The sequence below is a fragment of the Pipistrellus kuhlii genome, unplaced genomic scaffold (assembly GCF_014108245.1).
Source record: "Pipistrellus kuhlii isolate mPipKuh1 unplaced genomic scaffold, mPipKuh1.p scaffold_m20_p_2, whole genome shotgun sequence".
Taxonomy (NCBI): domain Eukaryota; kingdom Metazoa; phylum Chordata; class Mammalia; order Chiroptera; family Vespertilionidae; genus Pipistrellus; species Pipistrellus kuhlii.
The window spans coordinates 107,217,640-107,236,199 of record NW_023425515.1 but is presented as its reverse complement, the minus strand read 5'-3'; the positions used below and the strand labels follow the sequence as shown (position 1 = coordinate 107,236,199).

General features: G+C 37.6%; 1 protein-coding gene across 1 annotated transcript in view; it reads left to right on the top strand.

Annotated features, from left to right (window-relative positions):
- GMDS (GDP-mannose 4,6-dehydratase) overlaps positions 1 to 18,560 on the top strand; it is a 610,549-nt gene that overhangs the window by 159,971 nt on the left and 432,018 nt on the right. Inside the window, exons 3-4 of the mRNA XM_036445071.2 lie at positions 12,069 to 12,156; positions 13,641 to 13,750. Of these exons, the coding sequence (XP_036300964.1) occupies positions 12,069 to 12,156; positions 13,641 to 13,750 (198 nt within the window). The remainder of the gene's footprint in view (positions 1 to 12,068; positions 12,157 to 13,640; positions 13,751 to 18,560) is intronic.

The following is an 18,560-nucleotide window of genomic DNA, read 5'->3' as shown; positions in this document are numbered from 1 at the left end:
CTATTTGTTTTTGGATTTTAGAATGCTCTTTTTCTCTGTGTGTAGAGAAATCACCTTTTACATGAGGGCTCTATGACTGCTTCAAGGGAAAGGGCAGGGGGAAGATCAGAGTGGCCATCCTGCTTCTGCCATTTCCTAAAACTCCTTCAGCCTAAATTACTCAATATGCTAAGATGCCCTATTTCTAGGTAGTGTTCCCTGAACCACATCGTAGTCATCACAGTTGTGGAAGAGAGAGGTGGTACATCAGAAGGAATGCTCTGACTACATAGGTGTTAGGGTTTACTTACAAGGTGGGTACAGGGGACTGAGACTTGAGATGAAGATGGTGGGAATAAAGAGTGTCTGTAGCTAGTCCAGAGAAAAAGGAATGGCCTTGTGAGGTATGGTGGGCTCTGTGACAAGTGTTGGACTAATGATAGGATCTGGTGTCTGTGTTAGGTGGTGGACAAGTGATGGGGCCTAGTGTGTGTGATAGATAGTGGACTAGTGACAGGCCTAGTGTCTGTGATAGATGGTGGACTAGTGATGAGGCCTGGTGTCTGTGATAGATGGTGGACTAGTGATGTGGCCTGATGTCTCTGATAGCTGGTGGATAGTGATGTGACATGGTGTCTGTGATAGATGATGGACTAGTGATGTGGCCTGGTGTCTGTGACAGGTGGTGGATAGTGATGTGGCCTGGTGTCTCTGATAGATGATGTACTAGCGATGTGGCCTGGTGTCTGTGATAGATGATGGACTAGTGATGTGGCCTGGTGTCTGTGACAGGTGGTAGATAGTGATGTGGCCTGGTGTCTCTGATAGATGATGTACTAGCGATGTGGCCTGGTGTCTGTGATAGATGATGGACTAGTGATGTGGCCTGGTGTCTGTGGTAGATAGTGGACAGTGATGGGGTCTGGTGTCTGTGATAGATGGTGGACAGTGATGGAGCCTGGTGTCTAGGATAGGTGGTGGACTGGTGATCGGGCCTGGTCTCTGTGATAAATGGTTAACTAATATTCAGATTTGTGGACTAATGATCAGTCATGTTGGTTCCTCTGGATGTGGTGGATGGTAAACATTCTCAAGTATTTGTCTTCCACTGGCATTTGAAATTTTAAGAGCAGATCAGATTCTGATAAAGATAGACAATAGAAGGCCCAGTTGGCAAGTCACAGACAGTGGGTGTCATGAGTCATTGGAACAATGATTGGCAAGAGAAGAGAGGTTGAGGAGTGAGATTCCCTAATGTGATATAAAGAAATATATAGACAATACAGAGGTACAAAGCATAACCAGAAATGAAATGTGAGTTATGTAGGAATAAAGAGGTTTCTACCAAAAATGTATTCAGTTTTAATAGGCTACTGTCTGCAGTTTGAAGAGATTGATAAAATTGGAGAATAAGTATTGAAAGGAATAAGTATTGCTAGTAGCACAGGCTCTATCTTTCTGTTTTAGATCAAAGTAAATATGAGAGTGATTTTTTGAAGAGGCTACATTGGAAAATTTCCAGAATTATTAGTCAGCAGTGCCTGGTTGCTCAAGACCATGAGCAAAATAACAGGGTTATTAAATAGCATGTCATAGGATAAGAATAGGATACGTATCTGCAAGACAGGGTCAACATCAGCAATTTTGGATAGGCATAGACTTCTAATTCAGCATGTGCTCAATTTTCAATGTGCATCAGAATCTTCTAGAGCCCTTTGTAACACAGATGGCTGACTCAAAGGTCTGGAATCTGCTTTTCTAATGAGTCCCTAGTTGTAACTGATGCTGCCCTCCTGGGTACTACAGTTTGAGAACGAGTGCAAACTAAAGATCATTAAATCATAAGATAATTTGTGGGGACTTGCTTCTCTGAGTTTTCATATGATTTTGAATCTGAACTTTGTATAAGAAATATCACTAGGCTCAAAAGTAACTGCAAACAATTTTCTTTGGGGCAGCAATGTATAAGCTGGAGCAAATAAACACTGAGAAGAAGAGCTATAAATTCTATGAATAGGCAATACTGAGGCTGAGTTCTTAGAAAACAGAGGGGCAGACTTTAACTAGCTAGCAAGCAAGGTCAGTCTTTTATTGTGAAAATGGGGAAGCAACAGTCAGCTGAAGGGAGGCAAGTTGAAGAATAGATGGGTGGTTGGGTAGGATGATTCTGCATGGGCAAGAATAAACTCGGTAGAAAGTTAACATAACACAAAAAGACAGATTTACAGGAGAAACTTCTGCCATTTTCTCAGACTCCTTCTTTTTATTTAGTAAAAAAGAAAACAACAACCAACAAAGTAAAAGTATTAAAAGGTTGGCTAATCTTAAAGTAAAAACATACATCAGCAAACAACTTGAAAAGGAATGTCATATATTAATAGATTGATTAGTCTATATTAAATACCTTGTATGAGTTCACACATTAGATACAAAGCTGTTGGACATAATTACCTAATTTGGCCCCTGAAATCCTCCCATCTAGTCATGTTTTGAATGAACTATTTTCACGTGAAAAAGTGAAGGAATGCTTCATCCCTCGACTAGTTCTCAATGAGAAGAGACTCTATTTGAAGGTTTAAAGTTACAGTTTTAAATCTTGATTGTTTCTTGAACTTTTATCGAGATTAAATATTAAGGAAAGCATAAAGAGAATGGGTCTAACTCTAGTTCATTATTTATACAATATCTATAGGTGCCACTCATGATGAGGAAAACACCAAGAATTGTCAGGTTTTATAGAATATCACCCTTTAAAATGTTATATATTTGCTCTTTAAAAAGATAAAGAAAAGAGGAACAAACTTATAAAGAATAGAATGGATACAATTTAATTGTAAATGTATTAAAATCTCTAATCAAAAGACATGGTATAGCTGCATGGATTAAAAAAGAAGACCCACCTTGGCCAGGTTGGAGCATGGTCCCATATACCAAAAGGTTGTGGATTTGATTTCTGGTTAGAGTACATATCTAGGTTATGGGTTTGATCCCCGGTCAGGGTGAGTATGGGGCAACCAATTGGTGTTTTTCTCTCTTCCTTCCTCTTTAAAATCAATTTGAAAAGAAACCTCACATATCCTTGAGTGAGGATTAAAAAAAAAGAAAATACCTATTTATATGTTGTCTACAAAAGGCCTACCTCAGAACGAAAGACACACGGATGAAGTAAAAGGATGGAAAAAGATACTTCATGGAAATGGTAACAACAAAAAAATGTGTGGTAGATATATTTGTATCAGGCAAAACAGACTTTCAAACAAAGGTTATAATAAAAGACAAAAAAGGAAAATACATAACAATTGAGGGATCAATCCAACAAGAGGATATAATTCTTGTACACATTTTGCATCCAACATAGGGTCATCTAAATATACAAAGCAAATTTTCATGGACATAAATGGAGAGATTGAAAGTTCTACAGTCATAGTAGGGAATGTGAACATCCATTGACATCAATGGATACATTTTCTAGAAAAAAACCAACAAGCACATAGTGGCCTTAAATTATATACTAGATCAGGTGTATTTAATTGATAGTTTCAGAGCATTTCATCCCAAAAAACAGAATATACATTTTTTTCAAGGGACATTTTCCAGGATGGATCACATGTTAGAATATAAAATGTGTCTCAATAAATTTAAGAAGATTGAAATCAGACCAAGCATCTTTTCTGACCATATGGTATGAAACCAGAAATCAATTAAGAGAAAAAAGCTGAAAAGCACACACGGAGGCAAAATAACATGTTAATAGCAATGAATGTGTTAAGAACAAGGAAGAAATCAAAAGATACCTTGATACAAATGAAAACGAGAACACAACAACCCAAAATCTATGGGACACCAATAAAAGCAGTCTTAGGGAAATTCATAGTATTATATGACTACCTCAGGAAACAAGAAAAATTTTAAATGGACAATATAGCATTACTCTTAAAAGAACTTGAAAAAGAAAAAGCACAAAGTGAATAGAAAGAAGAGAATAAAAAGATGAGAGTGGAAATAAAATAGAGTCTAAAATATAATACAAATGGTCAATGAAACCAAGAACTAGTTCTTTGAAAAGATAAACAAAATTGATGAACCTTTAACTAGACTCATTAAGGAAAACACAAGACCCAAGAAAAATCAGGAATCAAAGAGAACTAACAAATAACAACACAGAAATACAAAGAATTATAAGAAAATATTACAAGCAACTTTATGCCACAAATTGGATATTCAGGAAAAAATGAATAAAGTCCTAGAAACATACAATCTTCCAAAACAAGACAAAACAAGAAATCTGACCAGACTGATTGCAACTAAGGAAATTGAAACAGTAATAATAATAATAAAAAAAGAGCCTACAAAAAAAGTCATAGAGCATATGGCTTCATGGGTGAATTTCACCAAACATTAAAAGAAGAACTAATACATGTCCTCAAACTATTCCAAAAAATTCAAGAGGAGGGAAGACTCCCAAACTTATTTTACAAGGAGACCTGCATTATCCTAATTTCAAAACCAAATTAACACTATAAAGAACATTATAGGTCGATGTCCCTGACAAACATAGATGCAAAAGCCCTCAACAAAATATTAGCAAATTGAATTCAGCAATACATTAAAAAGATCACACATTATGATCAAGTAGGATTTATTCCTGGTACACAAAGTTAGTACAATATCTGGCAATCAGTTAATGTGATACAATACATATTCAAAATGAAAGATAGAAATATTTGATCATATCAGTTGATGCAGAAGAAGCATTTGATAAAATGTAGCACCAATTTATAATGAAATTTATCAGCAAAGTGGGAATAGAACATATTTCAATATAATAAAGACTCATATGACAAACCCATAGCTAACATACTCAAAGGGCAAAAATTGCAAGCATTTCTCTTAAGATTGGAACAAGACAGGAATGTCTACTTTCACTACCATTATTTCACAAAGTAGTCTAAGCCATGGCCACAACAATCAGACAAGAAGAAGAAATAACAGGCATCCAAATTAGAAAGGAGGAAGTAACAGTCATTATTTTCTCATGACATGATATTGAATATGTAGAACTACTAGAATTTATAAAGGAATTTAGTAAAGTAGTAGGATACAAAAGAAATATTTAGAGACTGGCTGCATTTTTATATATCAACTAGAGGCCTGGTGCATGAAATTTGTGCACTTGGAGGGGGGTGTCCCTCAGTCCAGCCTGCACCCTCTCCAATCTGGGACCCCTCGACATCCCTCTTACTGCTGGCTCCCAATTGCTTGCCTGCCTGCCTGATTGCCCCTAACTGCTTCTGCCTGCCAGACTGACCATCCCTTAACCACTCCTCTGCCAGCCTGATTGATGCCTAACTGCTCCCCTGCCAGCGTGATTGCCCCCAACTGCCATCACCTGCAGGCCTGGTCACCCCCAACTGCCCTCCCCTGCAGACCCAGTCCTTCTCAACTGCCCTCCCCTTCAGGCCTGGTCTCCCCCAACTGCCCTCCTTGCAGACCTGGTTGCCCCCACTATCCTCCCCTGCCGGCCCAGTTGGCTCTAACTGCCCTCCCCAGCTGGTCTGGTCACCCCTAACTGCCCTCCCCAGCTGGTCTGGTAACCCCTAACTGCCCTCTCTTGCTGGCCTGATCGTCCACAACTACCCTCCCCTGCCAGCCATCTTGTGGCAGCCATATTTGACCACATGGAATGGCCATCTTGTGTGAGGGTGTGAGGGTCAATTTGCATATTACCTCTTTATTATATAGGATAATTAATCACTAGAAAGGGAAAGTAAGTAAACAAACTAACTATTCAATTACAATTGAATGAAAAAAAAACAAAACACCACATAGGAATACATTAGCCAAGTAGATAAAAAGACTTGCACTTGGGCAATTATAAAATAATGGGGAAAGAAATTGAAGAAGATAGAAATAAATGGAAGCATATACCATTCTCATGGGTAAAAAGAATTAACATTATTAAAATGTCCATACTACCCAAAGCAATCTATAGTTCAATGTAATCCTTATTAAAATACCAAAGGCATATTTCACAGAACTATAACATAAATAAAAATTTTATATGGAACCACAAAAGATACCCAATAGCTACAGCAATCTTGAGAAAGAACCAAGACAGAGTTATCATACTACCTGATACCAAAATGTTCTAGAAAGATATAATAATCAAAATAGCATGGTATTAACATAAAAACATACATAGATCAATGGAACAGAATAGAGAACCAAGAAATAAAGCCATGACTATCTGATCAATTAATACTTTACAAAGGAGATGAGAACATACAGGGGGATAAAGACAGTCTGTTCAATAAATGGTGTTGGGAAAATTGGACAATATATGCAAAAAAGTGAAACTAGACCACCTTCTTACAGAACATACAAGAATAAACTTGGAATGGATTAAAGACTTAATCCATTAAAGACTTAAGTGTAAGACTTGAAATCATAAAACCCCTAGAAGAAAACATAGGCAGTAAAATTTCTGACATTTCTTTTTTAAAAAAATATATCTTATTGATTTTTTACAGAGAGGAAGAGAGAAGGATAGAGAGTTAGAAACATCGATGAGAGAGAATCATCGATCAGCTGCCTCTTGCACACCCCGTCCTGGGGATGTGCCCGCAACCAAGGTACATGCCCTTGACCGGAATCGAACCTGGCACCCTTCAGTCTGCAGGCTGATGCTTTACCCACTGAGCCAAGCCGGCTAGGGCCTGACATTTCTAATTGCAATAATTTTTCTGATTTATCTCTCTAGTAAGGGAAACATAAAGGAAAGTAAAAAAATGGGACTTCATCCCACTAATATTGTTTTGCAAAGGAAACCGTCATCAAGACGAAGACATCCAACTGAGTGGGAAAAGATATTCACTAATGATATATCTGATAAGAGGTAAATATCCAAAATTTATAAAGAACACATGCAACTCAACACTAAAAACAAAACAAAACAAAACAAAAAAACCCCAAATAGTCCAATTAAAAAATGTGCAGAGGACCTAATGGACATTTCTCCAAAGAGAACATTTAAATGAACAATAGACATATGAAAAGCCTGCAACCTCAAGAGAAATGCAAATGAAAACCATAATGGAACTGATATATGTCCCCATTTTTCTACTTCTGGGTATATATTAGAAGAAACCTAAAACACTAATGCCAAAGAATAATAGATGCACCCTTATTTTTATTGAAGTCATTGGACCTTTCTAAGGCTTAGTTCCTTCCCATGGATGGGGCTGTTAGGCACTCTTTTCCCCAAGGTTATCATGACGATTCAGTGTGCACTGCTCAGCTAGAAGAGCTGAACTAAGCCATCAGTTGGACAGTCTGTGATAGACAGTCCAGAGGAGCTCTGTGGGGTCTACGAGGCTCATGGTTATGGGAATAATAGAGTTACACAGTGCTTGGTGCTGCTACAGGTTTTGTAGAGACTCCTTAGTCCAGTTCACTACTTATACTTAGCATTAGTGGAAGGCAGGATATTACATGTCCTAGGTTCCTGGTCCTGTGCACATTATATTCCTTCCATCATAAGGGAACAAGGGAAACTGACATAAGTGAAGCTTCTTACGAAACTGAGTTCTAGTTTCCAGTGCTTTTCCTAGAGTCATTATTTGCAATGAGCCAGCAGCATATTTTGTACACCTGAAACTAATGTAAAATAATATTGAATGTAAACTGTACAAATACAGAGAGAAACAAGAGAAATGAAGGACAGAATTAAACTCTTTAAAAGCTAAAATTTATCTTTGAATATGTGAAAAACCTATATTAAATAACTGGTTGACAACTACATCAACACATATAAGAAGTTAAAGAATAGGTGAATTGTGGGTTTCACTTCCAAGAAAGGTATCATAACTAGGGAGATCAGGAGAACAAAAATAGGATATAAAAGATTGTGTAATTGTTATCTCATAAATTATTTGTTAAGATATAGAGTTTCTACTATTCCATTCTTGATCTGTGACCATCTCTGAAATATTTTTTTCTGGGTTGTTGGATATCCTAGAATCTATGGTGAAGAAAGCTTTTTATAGTTTCATTTTGAAACCATAAGGAGTTTTAGCATTTTTGACCATGTCAATCCTTTCTTCTTTTTTTAAATTGTCACCAGAGGATACATATGTTTATTGATTTTAGAGAGAGACAGAGGGAGGGAGAGAGAGAGAGAAACATCAGTAGGTTGCCTCCCATGTGCACTTCAACCAGGGATCAAACCCACAACTTAGGTATGTGCCCTGACCAGCAATCGAACTCACAACCATTTTGTATGCAGGATGATGCTCCAACCAACTGAGCCTCCCAGCCAGAGCCCCGCCCAGCCTTTAACATAAGCTGTGTTACACAGGCAGCATCCTCTGGAGAATTGGAGTAGTAATAGAAACTTGTTGTGAAGATCAGGTATTTTAATATCTATAAACAACAGTGTCTGACACATAGTCATTGCCATGTACATGTTAGCTATTGATGTTACCCACAAAACTTATACTTTTACAAAAAACAAACAAACAAGTGGCATTAAACATACCTGAAGGCATTATTGCACCCAAGAAAAATCTAGATACTGAAGAATTTTAAATCTAGTGGTAAAAATTTTCTATTTTTGACTATATGAAATACTAAGTATATAAATAAACAAACAAATGGATTTCTTGCTTGGAAGAAGAGAGGAATGGAGGGAAGGCTGGAAGGGAAGAAGAAAGGAAGGATTTCTGTAAGTATTGCCTAATCAGATTAGGTTTTTAAGTCAAACAAACTTTGTTTTGACACCGAGAGAGCTTGGAATTTTCTTTTTTATCTCTTAGTTAAATGGGACATGAAATTAATTTGTCAAAATAATCACTTCCATTTATTTTAAGACCTCAGTTTTTCAGAATTATATTTTTTTGAACTGCCATATTTTAATAATGACTTTAAGTTTACAGGGAGTCACATGCAGCTCATTTTTCTTTTCACTTTGGTTTTCTAACTCATCATCTCTTTTCCCCAAAATCCTTATAAAAACAAAACAAGAAAAACCCTACTTACATCTCTTCTATAACGAGAAAGCCACTAATCTCAAATTCTTAACTAGATTATCTAGTTTGCACAGATTTTGGCTTGTCTTGAAGTTTTCATTTTACCTGTTTCAGAAGTGGACAGACTTAGCTTTCATAGTTCTTAGAACAACACTTGCTATCATGGAATAAACATTTGGCTGGTCTTTCTTTCCCTGTATACATATACCAAAATGTGGGACTGAGGGAAAATTAAAACATATTATTTGGTATTAAGAAAAGGACACACAAAAAACACTAGTGCTTAATACTTTATTGTCACTCTTGTATTATTAACATGCTGTAACTTTGTGCAGTTGTCTGATTTTCATACTGAATCCATCAATATTATTTACTTTTAAAAAATCAGAGCTTATATGTTTATATACAATGTATTTGTATATGGTATTTCTCTTTGAATTGTTCCAATATGTGACTTACCCAGAATTAACCAATCAAGAGAAAAAATAGACATAGCCATATTTTATTGTGTTTTTCTTAGTCAAGTTTAAATTTTCTCTTTTTAGAATAAATTATTCTGTATCCAATTAAATAAAACTGAAAAATCTGTATTTCAGAAATTATTTTGGTGGTAAACACAAATTTTTCTATATATAAGTACATTTGTGAACTTACTTTCTATTAAACATTTATTAAATTTGTAGAGCAGTTCAACTTTGCAATCCTATATAATAAAAGGCTAATGTGCAAATTGATCTAACAGTGGAAGGACTGGTCACTATGATGTGTACTGACCACCAGAGGGCATATGCTCATTGCAGGAGCTGCCCTCTGGTGGTCAGTGCACTCCCACAGGGGGAGCACTGCTCCAGTCATAAGAGTGGGCCTAAGCCATCAGTCAGACATCTCCCATGGGCTCTCAGACTGTGAGATTGTGCAGGCTGGGCTGAGGGATCGCCCCAAGTGCACAAATTTCATGCACTGGGCCAGTAGTCTATATATAAAAGCCAGCCCCTGGAATGGAGGAACGACCGGAACGACTGAAACTACCAGTCACTATGACGTGCACTGCAGCGGCCAACTGGCCCTATAAGGGCTCCTATTGGCACCCACAAACCTTCCACGGCCCCTCTGCCCAGCTGGCCCAGCCTCCAGTTGTCCTCAACACCCTGATCAAGGGTGGGGCCATCTGGCTGACCACCAGTGGCCTTTCCCCCCTACTGTACCTTCCCCTGATCACAGCCCCCATTGTGGGTGGGGCCGGCCAACATCCTGTGAGCCACCCCCTCCCACTGGCACAGCCCTGGTCGAGCTCCAATTTGGGAGGTGGGGCCGGCAGCCAACCTCCCGCAGTCCCTTTCCCCACCGTCCTTGCCCTAATTAGCCCCCCAACCCATTGGGGGCAGGCTGGCTGGCAAACCTCCTGTATTCCCTCCCTCCACTGGCCCAATCCCAATGGCTCCCTTAGGGGTTGGCCGGCCAGATCCCACCCATGCATGAATTCATGCCCTGGGCCTCTAGTTAATAATAATTGGAAAAATTGGAGACCTTCAAGTAGAATAAATCACAAGTTTAATATAAATGTTATTTTCTTCACTTTTATATTAAGAAATAGATATGTATACCCTCATCTCAATTTAATGTTTTCTAAATTCTACCACCTTGTCAACCAAAGTTGTGATATGTCCTTCTTAAAATATTTTCAGGTTTACCAAATTTTTTTGTATAGTTCTTTTGGCAAATAGGTGTATGGATGCTTTTCTCTTTGACTATAAAGAAACTAACCAACAGAATTATTGATTGTGGGAGTGTGGTATCCTTTTGTAGATGTCAGTTTCTCTGTATGCCATGTAAAATGATGATGGCATTTTTTTTTTTCTATTTGAAAGAAGTCTTATGTGCTTATAATTTCCCGCTGCACTTGGGATATTTGAGTCATGCCAAGAATTAGTTTTTGTTTGGAATAGACAGAAAACAATTAAATTAAAATATAGAAGTGTGTTCAGCTACAAATGATACTACCAAGCATTAGAAGGAACACTTCTTAAATAAATGAAGAAATTAAACTGCCATCAGTGGAACTGAAACTTGCACAGGTAGTGACAATAGTTGGTGTTAGCATTGGCAACACAAAGAGAGCAATCCTGACACAAGAAGGAAAGGTACCAGAACTTGAACAATTTAGCTTACAGATCAGATACAAATATTCTTTTACTCAGTATTAGACAGGTATGCATTTTTATTCAATGATTTTCCCCCCTCACACTTACCATGGTTAATTTAATGATCAATTTTTTTAAAAAAGTCCTTTATTTTAATTTTCTGTATGTCTTTAATAAGGTTTCCATCCTAATCTATTAGCTTTCTTACTTTCCCACACTGCAACTGCCCTCTGATTATATTTGTGGGCCCAGATATATATACACATATGTATATGTGTGTGTGTGTATGTATATATGTATACTTGTATATATGTATACATGTATACACATATATATGTATATATGTATATATGTATATATGTATATATGTATATATGTATATATGTATATATATAATAAGAGTGAGATACAAAGGTCCAACGACACTGAACAGATGTGGTGGTGTTTGGAGCCATTTGGCCTCCTGTGTTGAAGTGATTGCAAGGCTGTTTTACTGATGTGGACTCACATGGTCTGTCTTCAGTTTCAAATGGAAGAGATATTTTTATCAACAGTAAGGCTGTACGTGTGTGTTTATAAAAGGAGACATCTGAGTATTTACCACTGAACACTTGCTGTGAAATCACGTAACTATGTGATTACTTTTTTTTTTTTTTTGAGATTAGCAGTACAAACAGTGATGAAGGTGAAGGTAGAGTACTGTGGCTGGAGTACAGTGGTTGGTGGAAATGGAAGCATGGGACTTTTTTAATAATGCAAAAATAATTTTTATAAATTATATATATACACACATATATGTGTGTATTTATGTATGTATATATAGTTTGCAAAGCTAAACATTATCGAAAGAACTCTTGAGTTGCTCATTAGTCTTTATTGTACATTTATAATCTATTCATATCTTCCCACACTGAAAATGCAGGTTCATGGAATTGTACGGAGATCCAGTTCATTCAATACTGGCCGAATTGAACATCTGTATAAGAACCCTCAGGCTCATATTGAAGGAAGTAAGTAATTGTCATTTCTAAAATCACTTTCTATAACATACTATATTATGAGATATTTTCTAAAGTCCTTTTTCTCAAAGCCCATGAAGTTGTAGTTATTGATCGTAATTACCTGTATTGAATGATATCTGCAATTTTTGGAAACCCTTTGTTGCTTGCTGGCCTCAGGCCACAGTGTCATCTTGGTGAGTCTGTTACAAGGATGTTGGTTAGGTCTTGCCATTCTAGAAACCAACAGAAGACGTACCTTTGACCACTTGCTTCAGGTGTTCTTATCCCCTCAAGTAAGATCAGCTTCATAGTTTTGGAATATTCTTGCTTTTTATGTTTGTTCTAATGTAATTAACTTAAACAATCTTTGTACATTTATTTAATTTTAAAAGACAGGTCCCAAAACAAATGGCAGTAAAAACTATTTAATTGCTGTGTAGATCATTGTCAGTATTTACAGTTGTTTGTTATTTTTTGTTACTAAAATTGCCAGTATGTATTTGTAGGATTTACTTGGCACAGTCACTGTGTTTTCCCATGCGATCTTTCTTATGGCTCCCATTTTACAGATGAGGAAATGGAGGCAGAGATGATGTCACTTTATCAAGGCTATATACCATGTAAAAGACAAAGCTGGGACTAGGACATGGCATTTTTTAGCTTCCTAGTTTACCCTATTTTAATCATCCAGTTTTTCCAGCTAGCAGGGATAATCTAGTTAGCTTTAAACCATAAGTGATTTCATATTTACTTCAGAGCCTTGGGTTACTTGTACAGATAGTGACATCATCAGGATGATGACCTCATTGTCCTTAGTAAATCTTAATATTTAGGTTATTTATTAATCCTTCTTAAAATTATTATATTTATGCAAAATACAGGTTGGCACTGCCATTGGATCCAGACATAAATCAATATTGTGTAAAAATTATGAAAAAGTCAAGTTGGCAAATCATCCATATATGTGTGTCCTTGACTAATAAAGTCAATGTAAGGATATGCTTAGATTTATGGTTAGAGTAGGCCAGTTGTCCTTTGATTACCTATGTCATACTTCACACATTTCATAGATGGCTAAAGGATTGATGCTTATGAAGTACTTGAAAATTGTTAGATAACAGTATAAGAACATAGCTGTTTTCACTTTTATTAGTGTATTCGATTTTTTTTAGATAGTATCCACATTAGAGCAAAATTTTTTTTTTTTTTTTGTCTGAATCTCTCTTAGGTAACATTCCTTACAACCACCTGGAAGCTGTAGTTAATTGTATAACATCTGTCATAATGTTGTTTTTTTTAAGTTAATCTGAGTTTTTATAAATCCTGTAGGGACACAAGCAACAAATACGAATATTTCACTTTTTAAAGTCTTTACTGATCTGGAACCAGTCTGGTTTATAGACTTTAAGAATATGCATTTCAATTTTGATATTTTAAAAAATTGGGCTTATGTCATTTTCTTCTATCTAATGCTATGTTTTTGAACCCTCAAGACATGAAGTTACACTACGGTGATCTCACTGACAGCACCTGCCTTGTAAAGATCATCAATGAAGTAAAGCCCACCGAGATCTACAACCTTGGCGCCCAGAGCCATGTCAAAGTAAGCCCTTTCCATTGTTATGGTTTTGCTGGCTGTACTCCTGAATTTAGTCTGTGTTTTATTTTTTGTTTGTTATTTCTAATGCAGTAATACAACCATAGTCCTAAGTTTTATCATTAATGTTAGTTTAAGTATTAATCCTAATAGAAATATTAATATATTTTTAAGTACATTCTCTGTTATTGATCAATATAATATTACCTTACTGCTAACATTAAAATAGCAATACTCATTTATTTTGGCTTGGTCTTGTGGTTATAAGCCCCACTTTGATGTATTTTCCTCCATTTGAAATTACATTGTAGATGAGGTGTTGTTGTTTTTTTAAAGATTAGAAAAACTTAATAAAACTTCTATTTTAATATTAATTTTTGATAGTGGTTATATCATTGGCTGAGAAACTACTATTTTTGAGTTTTGATAATATATTAAATTGATGAAGTTAAATTTTTTATAAGTAGTAAAAATCATTGGAAGAAAATCTTACTAGCTTTTTGTTACCCCAGTATGATACAGCTAATGTTGATTTATTTTCTCTGGTAGTTTTTTTATTCTGGAACAAATTGCAGTAAACCTGAGCAGCCCACCCCTAGGGTTCTAGCAGTTAGTTTCAGTCAAGTTTTTGGTGCTGAAGTCTGGTGCTCACTTGAGTGAGTGAAATCTGAACCCAGGGATGATGTGATGTCTATTTAGATACTTATTTAATCAGGATAGTTATTGGAACTTTGAAATAAAAGCGAATTAACTCTAACTTAAAACATCCCAGAAACTCCATTAGTATATTTTGCTGTTTGATTAATGAATTCAGCAGTCTTATTTCAGAAAGTATTTATGGTAATTTGTTACTTATTTGCTATTTCTCCATATCCCAAGTTAGGACAGTATGGAAGCTGTATGCATGTTTTATATCTCTGCTATTTTAAGGGAGAAATTATGAATTAGATAAAATGAAACCAGGTGTAGGACATAGAGAAACACAGTGGTAAGCCCTGTGTTTTATAACTGATATCAAATTTAAAACTTGAGTGTAAATCCTTATACTTCTTCTCTAAAATACTGACCTTGAAGGGTGGCTACATGCCAATCAATAAAAACACTTCTTGTCTGTTTTTTAGGGGGAAAAAATTAACTCCTTTCTTAATCTCTAATGATTCTGTACTATATCCAGGCTTAAGCTTTGATTTGTGAAAGGTATTAAGATTAGAACAGAGCAATTGTTCTAAATGATTTTAAACATTTCCTCTCATTTTCAAAGAGTATCCTGCACCCCAGGTGTTGAGAGATTATCACCCCTCTGTCCCTAGAGAAGCAGTGACTCTTTATCACTCCAGGAATGAATTACTTATCCCTAACTGAAGTAATCAATGCATCTTTCACATTATAATTTATCAAGCTGCTCTGCCTTCCTGATCAAACATGAGAGTATCTTCCAGACAAAATAGAATGTTTTGGAATGAATGCTCTGTTATTTAACTCCTTCAGATCAAGAAGTTTCTTTTGGGATTGCAGGTAGTTTATCATCTCTGAAAACTGTAAACTGACATGGTATGAGATGCAGGATATTTTATATAAAGACTTATTTATAGAAAGCCTCCCATCTTCCATTTTGGTAGTAAGTGAGCCGATCTTTTTTAAAAAAGTTTTTGTAATTCAAAAAATCTGACATACTTTCCTTACTTTGAAGTGAGCCTAATATTGCAGTAAGTTTAGAAAGCATAGGAGATTGAGTTGATTGCTCCTAAGTTGTTATGTATGTGAAGTTTATCTGTTTGTACTGTGTTTTACCTACTCCCAAAGGCTGGTTAAGTGGCAGAAATGGTACTTGGTATGAACTTTGGCTTTAAGATCATTTAGCCCTTGAACAAATATTTGCATTCATGGTCAAGTGCAGTACACAAAGATCTGTAAAACCCATTGCTGTTGTGGAGGGTCTCACCTTTTGTAGGGGTGCATGGTGGCAAGTGACAGAGGTTGGCAATAAATATTTGGGTCTATAGAAACAGGTGAAAGAGAACTTCAGTTTGAGGGAATTATGCATGTTGTTAAGAGGTGTTGGGGAGTGAAATTTATAATCATAGTTAGTGGAAACAGATATTTAAAATGGAGGTAGTAATATAAAGCCAAGAGTCAGAAATGAGGGAACTTGGAACATGTTTATAACATGACTAGAAGCCTGGTGTACAAAATTCGTGCATGGGGGGAGGGGAGTGTCCCTCAGCCAAGCCTGCCCCCTCTCACAGACTGGGAGCCCCAGGAGATGTCCTACGGGGAGCAGGCCTAAGCCACAGTCTGGCCTTCCTCTGCGGGAGGTGACTGGGCTGGTCAGGGGAAGACACCAGCCCCATCTCCCCACTGTTGCTGCTACTGTCCTGCCCTGCACTATGGGCTCTGCCATCTTTGTAGCAGAGTGATGGTTAATTTGCATGTAACTCTTATTAGAGAGGATGAGTATTCTAGATTAGCTGAGCAAAAAGTTTGTTGAGGAGAAATGTGAGGTAAGGCTAGGTAGAAAGTTGGGCTACGTTTGGGCAATCTTCACATGCTTTTGAACAGAGGAAAAATAGAATCAGAGGTGAGTTTTATAGGTAAGTCTTGTGGTAGGGTGTAAATATTTTTCTCTTTTCCACATCCAGCGTGGCTAGAGAATGGTCCAATTCCTGAGTAAGGGGTGGTTGGGGACTGAGAAAATTAAAGAAACAGACAGACAGGGAGATAGAAAGAAAAAGCTGGGGTTGGGTGGGACAGCTGTCCTCTGATGGAGAGACAGTGCCCATACATATGGTTTACTTTATAGATCAAAACCCAGTAAGTTTTACTAAAGCCCAAGACAAAGGAGATTATGTGCATTCTTGGGGCTTCTTTGTAATCATCACTTCTGGGTGGGTACGGATAATTGTATTTGTTCCTGGTGCTTGGCTGGATTTAGATAATAAAACCCATACCCTGGCACCTGAGCTGAAGGTCAAGCTGACAACATACCTACCTCTGGCAAAAGGTATCTTTCCAGGACATGGCTCTGCCAACTCCACTGGATTCAGCTGACAACTGTTAAAGAAATGCTCATGTGCCTTCCCAGACACTCTTTACAGTAGGGTTTCAGATGACATAGGAAGCTGATGAAGATGGTGGAATGAGAAATGGGAATGATGAAGGTGTTGGGGAGGAACTGTTAGAATCTGATAGAGGAAATGAGAAATTCCCTCTTGGATACATTCCATTGGCAGTACTGGAAGAACATTCAGGGGAAACAAGTCATGAGGTCATTTAGAGTAATTTGAGAGAGATTTGGGGTATAGAGATGTAAAATCATTTCTGGATGTTCTTGAGATGCCAAAGCAGCAGCTGAAAAAAGAGGAATAGAAGACTGAAGACTGAACCTTTGAGATATGCTTGTATTTGTATTGTGGAAAGAGCAAGAGTAGTTCCCAATGATAGCAAGTGGGAGATAGAGAGGCAGGAGGGTGGAATTGTGTCACAGAAGTAAAAGAATTAGGACATTTCACACAGGAGAGAATGTCCACAGTGCTAGGAAATTCATATATGTCTAGGAGAGGGAGGCCCAGGGAATAGACATTGTTTTGAGATGATTGCGACTTTTAAAATGAGCATTTTAGCAATACCCTGGAAGAGAAGCCAGAATACAGTATGTCTGGAGTGGGGTCTGAGGATTTTCGTTTCTAGGACTTTCCTGCCTAGGTGAGGCTGCTCCTGGTCTGGGACTTCACTTTGAGAACTACTGCTCCAATGTTTAGGTTTCTTGGTATATATTTAATGTAATATCTGCATTAAATGCATTCTTCTTAGGCCTTTTTTCTTTTATGTCTCAGCTTTGGAATTTGACATGGTAAAACCCTGTTTCTTATCAGTTAATGACTCTGTGAGCTTTTAAAGTCTAAAATTGTACCCATTCAATCAGGATGATAAGAAAAGAAGGAAACTAAGTAGAATCCAATATACTCTTATATAATAAAAGAGTAATATGTAAATTGACCCTACCTCAGCTACACCCACAAGCCAAGCCCACAAGCAACATCCATCAGCCAATCAGGAGCAGATATGCAAATAAACCTAACCTAAATGGCTGTGGCCACCCAGAGCAGGAGGAAGGCTTAGGCTTCCCCAGCAATGGAGAAAGCCAAGTTTTCCGCCTGCCCTTACTAGCCTAGGCCTCCACTCAATGCTACAAAGTTTCAATGATAGAAGATAAATAAATCCCAACAAAATGGCGGCAGCCATGGAGCTGGAGAGAGCAGGAGGCTAGGATTTCCCCTGGCGATGGAGGAAGCCAAGCTTTCCACCTGCCCTTGCCAGCGTAGGCCTCCACTCCAGTCTACAAAGTTTCAATTATAGAAGATAAATAAATCCCAACAGAAATGGCTGCCACCACAGAGCGAGCAGAAGGCTTGGCTCTATTCCAGGCTACAAAGTTTCAATTTTAGAAGATAAATAAATCTCAGATACCAGGGTCCTTGCGTGGGTCGCTGGGGTGTATGGCCAGCCTGCAAACCACCACAGGCCCCTCGCCAAAGCCACCCCATGCCCCAAGGGAACCCCTCCTTGATCCAGACACTCTTCAGGGCAAACCAGCTGGCCCCCACCCCTACCCATGCACCAGGCTTCTATCCTATCTAATAAAAGAGTAATATGAAGATTGACCATCACTCCAACACACAAGATGGCTGCCCACATGTGGTCAAAGATCCTGCCCCCATGTGGACATAAGATGGCCACCACAAGATGGCCGGCAGGGGAAGGCAGTTGGGAGGGACCAGATCTGCAATGGAGGACAGTTGTGGGCTATTAGGCCAGC